General features: G+C 45.3%; 1 protein-coding gene across 9 annotated transcripts in view; it reads right to left on the bottom strand.

Annotated features, from left to right (window-relative positions):
- EBF1 (EBF transcription factor 1) overlaps window positions 1-14,434 on the bottom strand; it is a 276,873-nt gene extending 262,439 nt beyond the window's left edge. For 8 of the 9 annotated variants that reach the window (XM_051631539.1, XM_051631538.1, XM_051631537.1 and 5 more), the window contains exons 1-5: window positions 13,570-14,434; window positions 12,018-12,174; window positions 11,655-11,718; window positions 11,387-11,442; window positions 2,058-2,131 (exon numbers count right to left, since the gene is read on the bottom strand). In XM_051631539.1, coding sequence (XP_051487499.1) covers window positions 2,058-2,131; window positions 11,387-11,442; window positions 11,655-11,718; window positions 12,018-12,174; window positions 13,570-13,703 — 485 coding nt within the window. In that variant the 5' untranslated portion in view covers window positions 13,704-14,434. Of the gene's footprint in view, window positions 1-2,057; window positions 2,132-11,386; window positions 11,443-11,654; window positions 11,719-12,017; window positions 12,196-13,569 lie in introns of those variants that run through there. The other variant, XM_051631540.1, reaches the window with a different exon arrangement.

Here is a 14,434-nt window from a genome sequence, read left to right on the forward strand (position 1 = left end):
TTCCACATTCCCAGAATGGAGATAATTTTTTTCAGTCAAAGTATATTGAACGGCCTTAAGTCTTTGTTGCAGGTATTTGGTTTTCTGGTTAAAACTCAGACCACTGTTTAAAGTTTCAGTTTACTTCTTACTCTTTATGTTTCTAAAGCGTTTGTAAGAAAATTAATGAATTAGAGTAGGTGATTCTTACTCTTGCATCGATGGCTCAGTGAGTGGCAGGCAGATGTAATTCCTACTCCAAAACCTTGCCATTCAGGAACCAGGAGGGCACATCACCCAGGACTAACAGCAGATTCAGACCCTGATGCTGCAGACACTTGAGCATGTGCTTAATTTTACTCACGTGAACAGTCCCACTGTTTTACTGGTCTATTACAGGAGAAAAGCAAGGCACGCTCTTCAGCCTTATCAGGTCAGGGGCCTCCTTCAATATTTCCATGAATTGTTCCTAGCTAGGTATCTAGTGTGAAAGTGGTGCTAATTGGGCCAATGAATTTTAGGGCAATTACGGGTTGTCAGCATGACTGGGTTTCCATTTGGAAAGGCCAAGTGGCCAGGAGTCCCCAGCACAGCAATGCTGCAGCTCCAAACAGCCAGAGAAGTTCAGGCACCTCCTGTAGAAAACCTGTCTGCTCTGATCGTTCTCAGGCTGTGCTGGGTTATCTTTGGTTACCTGGAAGAAGCCAAACCTACTGAATGAAGCAGTGTAGAAAGATATGACATATAAACTAAAATCCCTCAAATCCTGCAAGGAAGAATTTGGTGGTGGGAAAAGAAGGGGAGGCTGTGTGGGGTTTTGTTCAGGCTGGCAAAGCAAGGAGAGCAGCTTCTTCTCTGCCTGCATTGCAGGGCACTGCCCTGGAGCAGGGTTTTATCAGGGAGGAGCTGCTGTGGAGGCCAAGACATGTAGATCCCTAGGAATGAAAAAAAACCAACCCAAAAACCAAAACCTAAAAAAAACCAACAACAACGAAACCAAAACTTTAAAAAATCAACCAACAGAGAAGTTTTCATCTCAATATTTTGTCTGAGACTCTCCCCCACCAGGAAACCCTCGTCCAAGTTTTTTCTCTTAGAAGTGGGCACTAGATTTTACCCTCAGGTTACTCCTTTTTAGTAAATGTGTTTTGTAAAAGTTACAACGCATGCAATGGCATTTTTACAGTCTTAAAACAACTGATTGTAACAATGAGCTTATGCAAGAATGCTTCATCTTCCACCAGGGAATTATTTTCTGCCATGGAATAACATGTAACAAATGATTTTTTCAGACATGCACAAAACTCCCTCTAACTTTAATGAGACTGCAAGGTCAAGCTCCCCTAGGTGGTGGACGGGTCTGAGAGAAGATGCTTCCCTCTGTGCAGTAAAAAGGAAGTAGAAGAGGCTTCGCCTCTTTCAATAAGCCAGAAAAGAGGAGGAAACAGCTGCAGAAAAACCATGATCAGGAGAGAAGATATTTGACTGTTCTGAATTTAAGTAACCAACCCCAAGCAGGCATGTTCAGGGGAAGAGAGCACAAGGCAGAGCCAAATCTGCACGGGGAGGTCTAAAGAAAATCAAAGAAGACATCTTCTGTGTGGAGGAACATCACCTGCTCCTCTCCAGCCAAGGAGGGCCCTTGCATGAGCAGCAACTGGGAAAAAACCGGCCTCCTGACCTCAAGTCCTCATGAGCATCCAGAAAAAAAATAATTTAAAAAATTACTATTTTGTCATCTTACTGAAGAGGCTTTGTTGGAAACTGGGGACAGAGACATTTATTGCTACAAGACTATAATAGACTGTTAATTTTGGGGAGGAGGCCTTCTGTGGGCTACCATGTCCAAATGCAAACCAGTAGCACTCTGTTGAGAACGACTCTTTATAAATAATTGAAAACTAATGTTACGACTGAGACCTTGTTGCTAATTACACACACCGACCTGTGTTATTTTGGGATTGTTTAATGCAAGAAAGATAAATTTAAGCCCGAAAATAGCTGCAGGTTCAACCTAGATCTGGAGAGATAGATTCATCTCCTCATCACTAATTAACTGGAAGCGGGGTATTTCTTACCTGCACATTATTTCATGCGTGAGCAGAACTCGGCACATTTCTGGGTTCTTGTCTTGGCCTTCGTACACTATTGCCTAGAAATAAAGCACATTTTTAGGTTTGCATCGAGCTGAGTTTGGAGTAAATAAAAACGCATCGTGGTAACCGAGAGTTGCAAGCGGAGTCGCAGGCTAAAGAGACCAGGTCTCCACAGAACCTGCTGCAAGATAAGCAGCTGGAAAACAACACCAGCTGAGAACAGCTCAATTCCCTCCTCTCCGTTGCACATCTCTTAAGCGGTGTGTAGGATGGGCTTTTTTTAGTAGTCAAGACAACCACAATTTTCTTTTCAATGCAGAATAAAATATAAACCTCGTAGCATTAAAAAAAAAAAATTAAAACAAATTAAAAAAAAAAAGAAAATAAAAGAAAAGAAACAAACAAACAAAAAAACAAACCAAACCACCAGCAAGGCTTGGCATACTTTGGGTCCTATTAATTTAAAAAAAAAAAAAAAAAAAAAGGACAGAAAAGAGAGACCTTATGTGTATTTAATTTCAAAGCTGCACAACCTAGGCATTTTCCTGGTAGCTCCTGAGAAAGCACCCGGACCTGATTCTCCCCTTGAACCTCGTGATTCACCACTTTCCAGAGAGCAACTCTGGAGTTACAGGGATATAAATAAGTGACCAGCAGGTCCTACCAGAGCAGAGGATACCAAAAGAAAAAGATCAACCAGCTTGAGGCATTTAACTCTGAGACAGCACAGGGAGAATCCTTTAGGTTAAAACTATGGAAGGATGGTGTATTGGCATTTCCAGGAGAGTCTGCATTTTGCAGTGCTCCCACCAGCAGAACAGGCAGTGAGGGCTCAGCACTACACACTATCTAGGTTAGGGGTTACAACCCATCCAGCACAGGGTTTCCATCTCATCAGGACAGAGTTATGTTTTCTAACCCCTCCCCAGTCCCAGGCACCAGCCCCCCAGCAGCAAAACAAGATTGAAAAGAAGTTGCCTTTGCAACAGCATCTTTTGATAGCACTGAGGTTCCTAAATCTTTTAGGATGTCACTCCAGTCCTGGGATCAATGGTTGGAGCCCCAGCCTTGGAGGGATGACCACCCCTGCGTCTGAGCACCAGCTCTGTCCTTGACCTTAATGTGCTCTATTCAGCCTCTAAAATGCAGACTTAAAAAGAAGAAATTGGGAAACAAACTCTGCAGATAAAATAATATCTGGTATGAGTATCCCTAAAGCTAATGATAAAATAGATATTGACAGTAAAAACCAAAAGTATGCTACATGGATAAAATACATTTCATAGAATGAGACCACTTTGAAATGGAAGTGTGCAAAATACTGAGAAGAAATAAGTTATCTTAATATATGACGAAGTAAGATCATATGAACTGCTTTCCCAGTCAGTCCTTACAAATATATTAACCCACCACAGGTAAGAGGTGTTGTATGTACCTGCAAAGGGGCACAGATCTCAGGACACACAAACCTGAAGAAGCACGAGCTGATTTTTAACACCATTTTCATATTGATGTGCAACATTAATATTATGCATTATCGAATTATTCAATAAATAGTATCAGAAATGTGGTTGTATTATCTTTGATAGTTTTGATTTTTTTTCATTTTGGTTTTTCTGTGCACATTCCCCTAAAATCTGAGGGTCTGTGAGGTTTTTCTTGCTGGTAAAAGAGGCCACTGGTGTCATTGCAACTAACGGGTACAGATTTTCACCTGACTTCTGCCCCCTCACTCCCACTAGCAAGGCACAAAACCTGGGAACCCAGCACTCCTAGAAAGGGGACACAAAAGGACACATGCCAAGTCCCCACAGCACAGACACCAGCAAACCCCCCAGGCCTCAGCTGGGGCCCCATGTCCTTCATTGGTTGCTGGTCCACACCTTGAGGTGCTTCCACATCAGTGCTCAAGAGAGCTACAGACTGTTTGCAAGAAGCCTCAGAAAATGGCACTACAGTCATCCATGTGTTTCAGCAGGAAGTGGGACAAATTCAGAAGATCCTCCTTTCCATGCATTAAAGGAGAGGATAAGGAGAAGCTTCTTCCAGCCAAAACCAGTGAACCAAAGTTACCAGCTAACACCCAATGGGGTAGGTCAGTGGGGACACCACAAAGGCTCCAGAAAACCCCAAACTGGGTTCCACCTGGCAGTGGAACAGAGCAGGCAAGGGTGAAGCTCATGGCACTTTTTGAACTTAATAATTAAAGAATAATCTGTCCCTAAGAGTGCAGAGCATGGGGGCAAAGAGCAGATTTATCCCTGAGACCTTTAGTGGAGGCAAACACCTCCAGTCTCCCTTCAACTCTAGATGATCACAGTCTGACACAGGGGGAGTAGTGCTTGAGAGAGGACTGCTGGTCTTGGTTCATCCTTCTTAGACTTCCAAATCTTAAAATAAAATTACCTAACCTATGGGATACCTTGCTGCCAGTGAAGCCAAGGCAGCACTAGAAATGACAAACCAAAACACCAAATTTCTTTTTCTTTTCCCTGCTCCCCTCTCTCTTCCTTTTCCCCTCCTGCTGCTATGCTTACTTAACCTCCAGGTACCCGCTTAAATAACTCAACTAAATAGCAATAATGAACGGGCAGAGTCAACACTGTGGTACATAATCACCTTGTCTGTTGTGTTTAGCATCAGTGATCCCTTCTTTGCGTGCATGACATCCTTCTGCCTTCCTCTACATTAAGGATTTGCTTTGCACTTTATTTGCCTTTAATTACCACTGCTATATCCATGCACACTTTGTTTTCTTCGCACTAAGCGCAGGTACTCCCAAGTTCCCTCTTTCTGCAGGCATTTCTAGGAAATTCTCAGACGCAGGAGGAATTGCTGAGTTCATTTCTGAGCAGCTCATCCCCAACTCCCATTCCTAAGTCCCAACTTCCTTTGGTGAACGGGTGTGCAAAGCGCCAACTGTTTACTTCCATGAACAGCCACCCGAGAGCATTACAGACACTCTTACCCTCTTGCAGACTGGGCTGTTCTAAAGCATTAATTCTACAATTAGTTTCTAAAAGGAAACAGGAACTGCTAAAGTTTCAGATTGTTATAGCTGCCAGAAGTATTTTTACAGGAAGGCTTTACAATGTTACTGTTGTGAAAATTGTTAACTGCAAGATTTGAAAAGCTCCTCTTTCTTTTAATAAAAATATCTTATTTTTTTTTTACTATTATTATTTTTAAAGGCTTTAAAACAGAGTGATTGCAGCAGGATTCCTTGTTGTAGTAACATCGCCGTGATTTTGTTGAATAGGGATCACATTAATGAGAGATAAAGTGAAAGTTAGTGTATAAACTTAGACCACAGCAGAGCTAAAAATAAGCCTGCAAATACACATCTGGGTTGCACAACAAAACACCAGCAAAGGAAATGCAAAATTATAGACTTTGGTTTTCTTTTTCTGTTTGTTTACTTCGTGTCGTTTTAATTCGGTGTTACTTCATAAGCGTTTCAAAATAGCTTTTCTTCTCCTGAACAACTTAAATATTTCCCCACAAAACGCATCTTCCGTTTTGTCTGCCATTAATTGCCTAAGTAACTTCTCTACAAGAAGTCCGAGTAACAATCGCTTGTGCACAAATGGATCTCAAAATCAGGCCCCAAAAAAGTAATGTCATAATATAAGGCTTCTCATTTCTTTTTAAAAAAAAAGCTGCACAAAAAGTTAAACTAAATGCAATTCACTGCTTGCCAGCAAATAAAAATCACTAAATTGAACACTACACAGTCATTTCTAGATGACAAGTGCCTCCAACAATTCGCCTGAACTTTTCAGTGACAGAGTTCATTTAAAAAAAAATATATTAAAATAAAATCAAAGGGAGGGTGGGTAATATAAAAGTCAAGACTACAGTTCTCATTTAATCTGTTTTTTCCCCCAGGAAAGACTGCAGGATAAAGCAGTAAAAGAGTTGATGAATAAGTTGGAAAAACAGAGAGCCAGATTTTGTTCTTAACTATTCCCGAATAAATCCAGATTTATGCTGGTACAAGTGAGGGCAGAATTGTCTCATGGTGTCAGTTTGCCAGTCAGGCAATCCTGCCTTCTAAACTGGACGAAAAACAATCTTGAAGGAATGAGATCACTGTCATTATATTATTCAGTTATGTCATGGCCTTGATTTTTAAAAAGTAAGAGAAGGAGAGAAATAACCCACATGGATCTAAATCCACTCGCTTTCAAATTCCTCATCTGTTTCACAAAACAAACTATCTCCTCTGTGGAAATAAAGGAGAAAGAAAAACTAATTAAGATGAGGGTCTTTTCGAAAACAGAACTGAAATTATTTGGAATGACGTGTACAGTCATAGACACAGAGAGAAAATAAAATCCTGGCCCCACTGAATTCAATAGGAGCTTTGCAATTGACTTCAGATGGGCCAGAATTTCACCCAGAGAGGATTAAGCTTGTATCCGCTATATATCTACACAGAAAATACTGTGAATTACATTTATTTGCCTTTGGATATTTAACCCTTAATTACCCAAGTTTTAAGCCTTTTCCCAGGCGAAATTTTGCCTCATTCCAGTGAGGTTTATCCTGAACAAGCAGCACAGCGCTGGGTCCCAGGGCGAGGACGTTTAGTTCTTGTCATGTCTTTCAATGCACAATTCAGAAGCATCTAATTATTTTATCCAGTCTCCCTCTGCCTTTGATAAACAGCCTGCTTATTGACGTATTCACACAAATTATATAAATTTATCTCTCCTAATATGTTCATTTTTAATGGTTTTCAAACATTCGCATGGAAACAGCTCTAGCGTAAATATCCCAGAACAAATGGCTGTATATTATACAGGAGGGAGCAGTTGGGCTGCCAGACTGGGAATGCACCAGGCCATCTGGCTCAGGCAGTCTCTCCAAAATCCTCAGCTTTGTTTTCACCCTCAGACTCCAAACAACACATTTTCCACTGTGATGAGTTTACATTTTCCCAAACACAGGTCCTGATCATGCATGCAAATTCCAAACTTCTCCATCCCTCTCTGTACAAGAAAATTAAAATCACCTGCGCTCCTGACATCTCACCAAAGGCACAAGAAAGCTGCTAAAATCTGGCGCAATGTAAACTTTCCCCGTCACAGGGGTTAGGTTTTGTTTTATGTTTGTGTGAAATTTCTCAGAGTCTGCTGAGGCTCCTCTGAACTTATTGATAACATTTTTTTTCCCATGCACGTAGCTGCCAGAGAAGGGCCCTGCTATGCACAGAATAGAGAGCGGATCAAATATCTGCAGACATCAGAGAATGACAGAGAAGGCAACAGAAAAACCATTTGCATCCAGAGTTAAAGTACTGAACTAAAAAGAGAAAAAAAGCAAAATATAAACAGAGTCTAAGTCTGAAGGAAGGGGTTTTGACTCATGAGGACTCTCAGCAATAGACAATAGCTATCGTGCAAAACTTATGATTTTTAAGATGCCTGAGCCATATTAGCATCCGTTATATCTTATGGATGAGAACAGCTGAAGGAAAAATGGGTGGGGAACAAGTATTTCAGATTTATTTCCTCCATCTTTCCTAATAGTGAAATATCTCAACTTTATGAAAATACAGCTGAAGAAATAGAAGGCATCTCTTCTCTGTAAACGTATTAAAATCCTTAGGCTTGCCTAAAAACTCCAGTTTTATTTGACCAGACATATTTCACATTTTGCAAGCAATTTCAAAATGCATCATTGTTAGAGCCAGACCTACTGTAGTAGGAGCTGCTGCTTTACAGAAAGCAACAGCTATAAAGTTTGGGATCCTACAATGTTTTGAACGCATTAGGAACGTGATCCCGACATAAAATGAGGTGCCAAGATAACATAAAAGAAAATTTAATTAAGCCAGTATTGACGCCGAATGTTGTTACGCTGACTGAAAAAGAACTTGCCCGCAACGTGAAGGATTTCTGTGTAGTATTTACAATTTTAAATGATGGAGGCACATTTTAGAAATCAGCGAGACCCCTCAAAGGCACTTAATTCCCATCTCACCCAGCACTTCTCCGGGCCACCACCAAAGGCCGAACGCGTCATCCCAACTCTAATGCGAAACGCTGCACTTTGAGATCAATCCCACCCGGGTTTCCCATTCACAAGTCCCACAACCCCGGCTCCCAAGGAGCACGCGTGCAGCAGAAGCTCATGTTTTGGGGCAGCACATGCATAGTTCATACCTACACCCCAGATCTGCCCTGAGATGCAGTCAGTGACCAAATCTTTGGTTCCTTCAGAGAGGCCACTCTCCAGTCCCTCTTCCCATACTGCATCACAGCTGAGACAGACCGTCCACACACACGTACCAAGACACACAGATCCCCATATTCTACCTACGACAAGATTCTTGCCACTACTTTCTTAGCTGGGCACAGCTACACAAACAGATCCCTGACTTGCTCAGATCAAGAACTCTAGAGGAGCAGGGATATCTCCTGTTGCTGACATACACAGCACCCAGCACAGCAAAGCCCTGCCTGTCTACCTGCTGATTTAATGCAATGGGACATTTCTGTTAAACCTATGAGGAGCAATCCTATAGAGAGTCATCTAGGTCTGATCTGCAGAACAGATTTTGTTTTATCTTACCTAATAATCTGCAACTGTACAAAACCATGCGATTTATAATTGTGAAACAAAGGGAATAAATTTAAATCTGATTTGTCCGTATTTAAAAAAAATAATTATTATTTACTGTAAGGAAAGAGCCACAGATACTTTCCTGTATGGTCTGGGGAACCTAACCCGCTCAAGCTTTGCTTCTGTGGGATTTTTAATTTGCCACCAGAAACCTCAGAGTAGCTGTAATTTCAGTCTGGGAATTCACAATTATTGAGTGTGCAAATGTGCGTGTGTGAGTACCGAGAAGATCCTTACCAGCTGAAACACGTACTCTGCTGCAACAGTTTCATTTAAAAGTAATCATTTCATTATCCAATTTGTTCTGAGCGTCATGCATTAAAATACTACACCTTCAAGTAGACTGACAATATATATTTAACTTTCATTAAAAATTAAAGAATTTTCAGACAGTCTTTGCAATATTTAATTACAGTTTGATGATGTGAAAGTTACTTGAGAATCTTCTATATAATTCACTGTCGTAAAATATAAATGATATATCCAACATTTGGGCGAGCTTCTGTCATGTGTTGCACTTCACTTCCTATTAAGCATTCAGTAACCAAAGTGATCGCAACTCTGAAATAACTTCACTTTTTTTTAAAAAAAGAAAGAATTCAAAAAGGAGAGGGAGAACTTAGACCCCGGTGTCCGGAAAAAAATTCAGAGCAGCCCAAGCCACACAGTTTTGACATGGCAATGCCCTGTTTTTCATGAGCAATTACAGTCATGCCCAAAGAAATTATATTCATGAAATTAATACTTAAAGCAAACATGTTTCTGTCTAAAACCGCCCTTTGCTCCCTGTTTTCTAAGTTCAGAGAGCTTTTGTTCTAAATCCTTGCTTCTCAGCTCCACTGCACTTTCCCCAAAATGTGTAATTTGCACTAACTTTGTTTTTGTAAGACTTCCTGAAATCAGATTTTTCTTCTTCTTCATCGTGAATGTGCTTTAAAGCTACATGGTAGGTTTGACAAATAAACTGTATCTCGGGGTGGTTTTTTCCCCTTTCTCTCCGAAGACCCTCTGATGACTTTGTAATAATGAGAGACCAAGAGGTCAAACAGTGCCTTAGGATGAACTCTTCATATGCAAGATGCCTTTGTTAAGAAAATTATTTTGAATCCGCTGCTCTACGTGAGTTCGGGGCTCTGTTTTCAACAGGATTATGAACAGAGGCTTTTGCATTTCTGTAATGATAGGAAAGCTGTTTAAAGATGATATTTATTGACAGTCTCTCTCGTATGGTCTACAGTGAAATGCAGAAGCTCCAAAAGGACGAGAAAGAGTTCATAGCTCAGGACGGGTTTGTTACTTTTAACACAAAGTAACCAATTTATGCCTGAAAATAAGGAATGACAGCAAATGCTTTCCAAGATTTGTTATGAAGAAGGGTATGTTGCTGCTGCAAGGAATGGGCTCTGTTTGTAGCACAGTTTAACAGAGTTCAGACTCTCAGCGGATTCTCTAGTAAAATTTATCCGAGTTCCTTTTCTTTTTTTTTTTTTCTTTTTCTGTTGGAAGACAGTCTTCAATAGCAGGAAAAGATGTTTTGGGACCATCAAAGAGAGTTTTCTAAAACAAACTCAGCCCGTAGAGCTTTATGTTTTGCTGTAGAAAAGAAACCTAAACACAAGCCAAGAGTTTTTTTTTCCCTACAGACAACATAGAGGGCTTGACTTTTCCTATCGGTACAAAAAAAGTTGAATGTTTTTCCTAAATTAAGTTTAAGAAATATTTTTAACAAGCAAAACAGAGTAGGAGGGAAAAAACATATCTTAAGGATAAAAAAGGCTTAAAAGAGAGCCCAACTATTTAAAACAAAAGTATTACAAGAGAAAAATATTCTAACAGGAGCAGAAGAAGAACTAGAGTAACGGTTGTTGTTGGTTTTTTGTTTCTTTTTTTTTAAAAAAGAGAGAATCGATTTATCTAGATAGTCCCTTCGTAAAAACATTGTTTTGATGCAGAAAACTAATTTTACAGGTAGGCACGCGTGTTATTACTCTGTTCGGGAAGCTAAAGAACGAGCTTAAAATGTGGGTTAATCCATTGCCAAAGTCTGCTGCCCTGCAGCCCTCCCCGCAGACCAGCGCCGAGCTCGCCGCTCCCCGCGCCGCGTTTCGGGGGGCTGTCGCGACATGCAAATGTGCCACGATCCGATCGCTCCTCCTTTTTCACCCAGGGACCCGGCGGCAGCGCGAATAAAGAAAGAACAAACACAGCCACGGCACCCGGGCAGCCACTTGTGCTGGCGGCGTTGGGTGGGCTGGGGGAGGCCGGAGGTTAATTCTTATTAATTAAGTGGCAAAGCCAGTCCCAGCCCGAACTAGAACGGCCATCTGTATTTTTCGGAGCTCCTAAGCCCGGCGGCGGGCAGGGTCCCCCGGGGACCCTCCGCACCGCCCCGCAGCCCTGACACTGGAGTCTGTGCCCGCGGCTCGGCCCTACAGCTCCCGTCGCTGCGCGGAGGCCGGGAGAGCTGCGCGAGTGCGGAGCGTGGAGCGCGGCCGTGGAGCGCGGCCGTGGCCCGCGGGAGGCGGCAGCCCCTTCCCAGCCGGGGCAGAGCCGCTCAGCTCCGCATCGGGGGCGGGTTCCGCCTCCGCGGGCCGCCCAGCCGCGCTCCGGGGGCCGCCCCGACGGCTGCCACCCCTCCTGAATCACACCCCCCTCCTCCGCGGGCGCCTCGCAGCACCTACCTGCTTGGTCATGGAGTCGATGAGCCGAACGTAGAAATCCTGTTCCGTCCTGATCCCTGAAACAAGGCAGAGGTGTGAGGAGCGGGGCCGGCCTCAGACAGGGCGCCGGGGCTCGCCCGAGGGCTCGGGCCCGCCTGGGCTGCCCGTGTCCCAGCAGCGCTGGCCCAGCGCAGGGATGCGCGGAGCTGAGCAGGGGCAGCTGGTGGGTTTCCAGCCGAGCAGGCGGCGGGGGGTGGCGGGGCTGACACCGGGGGCTCCCAGCCCTTACCATTACTGTAGAGCAGCTGCAGGCGGTAGTGGATCCCGTTGTTCGTCTTTTCGCTGTTGGCTTCCTAAAGTCAAAGGGGACACGGGAGGCCAGAAGGGGGGGAAAAATAAATTTTTAAAAAATATCAATATTAAGCTTCTCCATCACTTAAACGCAGGGGTCCTCGGGGCTCAACGGCGTTCTCAGCCCCCTTCCCTGCCCCGGGCATTGTGAAGGATCAAGAAAGACTCTCTCACCGCCTGCCGTCCGGCTCAGGAGAGAGCGAGGCGCCCTGGAGGCGGCGGTGACTCCCGGGACGAGCCGGTGCAACGGCCCCGGGGGAGCAGAGCAGGGAGGGCCCCCGTGGGGCACTAGGCTACTCACCTTCTCCTTCTCCACGAAGCCCACGAAGGCGGTGCGCTCGATCTCCACGGGCTGCCCCTGCCGGTCGTACAGGGCCAAAACGAAGTGGAAAAAGTTGGACTTCCTCAGGTTGGAAGGAGGCTGCTTCTCGAAGTGAGCCCGGGCCAGACCCACCCCGCTGGGACCAGAAAAACGCGGGTTAGCGGCAGCCCCGACGATGCGGCCTCATGCCCCCCCTCACCCCCCTCCTCACCATCCTCCCCAGCTGGCTCCCGGGCCGCTGCTTTCCCCCACCGGGACCCGGCGGGGCTCCCGCAGGGCTAAGCATCCCCCCCCTTCCCAGAGTTGCCCCGTGGCTTTTCCCTCCGGGCCAAGGGAAAGGCGGGCTCAAGCGCGGCCACGTCGAAACCCCGCGGAGCCGGGAACGCGGCACAGACCCGACCCCATCCTTCCGAGTAGCTCCCCCCCTCCCCCGGTACCCACCAACCCTCCCCGGGGGCCGTGCCCGCCCGCAGCCGGCCCTGCATGGCGGAGGAGCCGCGCTCAGCCCCGCCGGCGCGTTGCCCCGCGGAGCGGCATCGGTCCTGCCACTTCTCAAACTCGGCTCGAAGCTGTCACCCAAGCGCCCATGTGCCTTATCTTTCAGTTTCAGTCCTGTGAGCCTTTCCTCCCCTCGCCAGAGTGGTGGGTAAACACCGCGACAGCAGCCCAGGAGACAACTTGAAATATTTCAGGGTTGTCCCTGCAGAAACTTTCCCTTCCTTAGAGGGCTCCAAAGGGAGGGGTGCGGGGCGAGGAGGGAGACACCGGGAGATGTCAACATTAAACTTAGCTGATGCCGGCTCAGGTTGCGGATCCAGCATCAGGGTTTGTTTTGCCTTTTGCATTTTATTTTTTTTAAATTTATTTTTTTTTGGTCCATGGGGAAGAGGACAGGGAGAAGGAGAAATAAGAGACAAAGCGAGGATGGGCACAGCTTCGCCAAATCCAAATGGGATTTCTTTAAAAAAATATAGCTAAGGTAAGTGGCAATGGTTTTACAAGAGGGCTTCGAATTAAATTTCTCCTCGAGAAAGCTTTGCAAAACTCCTTGCTTATCGGAGGAGAAGAGAGTTTTGCAAAGCTTTCTAGAGTAGATCCTGACGAGGATAAGAAAGCGTGGTAGAGAAATATATTTTGGATACACATCCGTGCACAACTCGCTGCTTATCGAAGGAGGAAAGTGTCATTGGGAGATCTTAAGACTAAATCAGCAGCAAACATAGTTTTGAAAAGTCCTTCCTCCGCAGGAACACAAGAAGCCAGAGAGATTAAAACCCATCTATTCCTACCTAGCGAAAACTGGCCGCTTCCTTCATTACTATTGTTATTATTTAATAAAAATCCATTTCTTCGGGACAAGAGGGATACATATTTAACTGGCAACATCTACGCGAAACTCACTGCTGTTAGCAGAGCTGCAGAGCCGGCTTTTTGTTGGTGCGGGGGGAAAGGCGCTGCCCGCGGGGAGCAGCGCTGCAGGCGACGTGCGCGCCGGGGCGCGGAGCGGGGCGCGGGCGCGGAGCCTGCCTACCTCTGAGCGGCCGTGCTGGCGTCCAGGACGCCGGCTCCCTGCATCCACGTCCGCACCGCGTTCATCCCCGCGCCGAGGGGCTCTTCCTTCATGCTGCTCCCACTCCGCTGGATGCTTTCCTGAATCCCAAACATGAATCAGAAACAACAGCGCAAATCTTCCTTCTTTACTCAAAAAAAAAAAAAAAGTGATAAAATCGCCAGGCCGACTGTTATAAATGTGTTTTTTCTTCTTCTTCTTCTTTCTCTCTTTTTTCTCAATCTGTAGCTGATCTCTGGAATCAAAGCAAGTCAGAGAAAGCAAACACAAGCACGCACATTTAAAAAAAAAAAAAAAAAGAAGAAAGAAAAATTCCAGAGGCAAATCAGAGCCCGGTTCTGTTGCTGCTGTTCGCTGCGTGTGCAGTTTGTTTGGGTGCTTGGAGGGGCTGGCGGGGTGCTGGGGGCTGATTGCAGCGCTCGCAAGCCGGAGGAGTAGTTGAAGTCCCTTTTGTATGAAGACACCCCTCAGATGGCAGCAGGCAAAAAAAAAATAATTAAAGAAAAAAAATCTCAGATGGCAATTTAAGAAACAATAGGACGAACGGGAGCTGCGGCAGGCTCTGCTACATCAAGTGTCATTTTCCAGTGACAAGAGAGGCAAGTTCCCCCCCCCCCCCCGTTTTCCCCTCTCTCTTTTCTTTCTTTCTTTTCTCCCTCTTTCTTCTCTCTTCTCTCCCAGCCGAAGCGCTCTCTCCTCCCTCCTTCAGCCTTGCAGGAAACGAGTTGCCGGAGCCGGGCGCACGCCGGGAAGGGAGCGAGAGAGGCGCACCCGCGGCGGCGGCACGGACGGAGGGACGGAGGGAGACCCTGGGGCTGCCGGTGCC

The sequence above is a fragment of the Apus apus genome, chromosome 13 (genome assembly GCF_020740795.1).
Source record: "Apus apus isolate bApuApu2 chromosome 13, bApuApu2.pri.cur, whole genome shotgun sequence".
Classification (NCBI taxonomy): Eukaryota; Metazoa; Chordata; class Aves; order Apodiformes; family Apodidae; genus Apus; species Apus apus.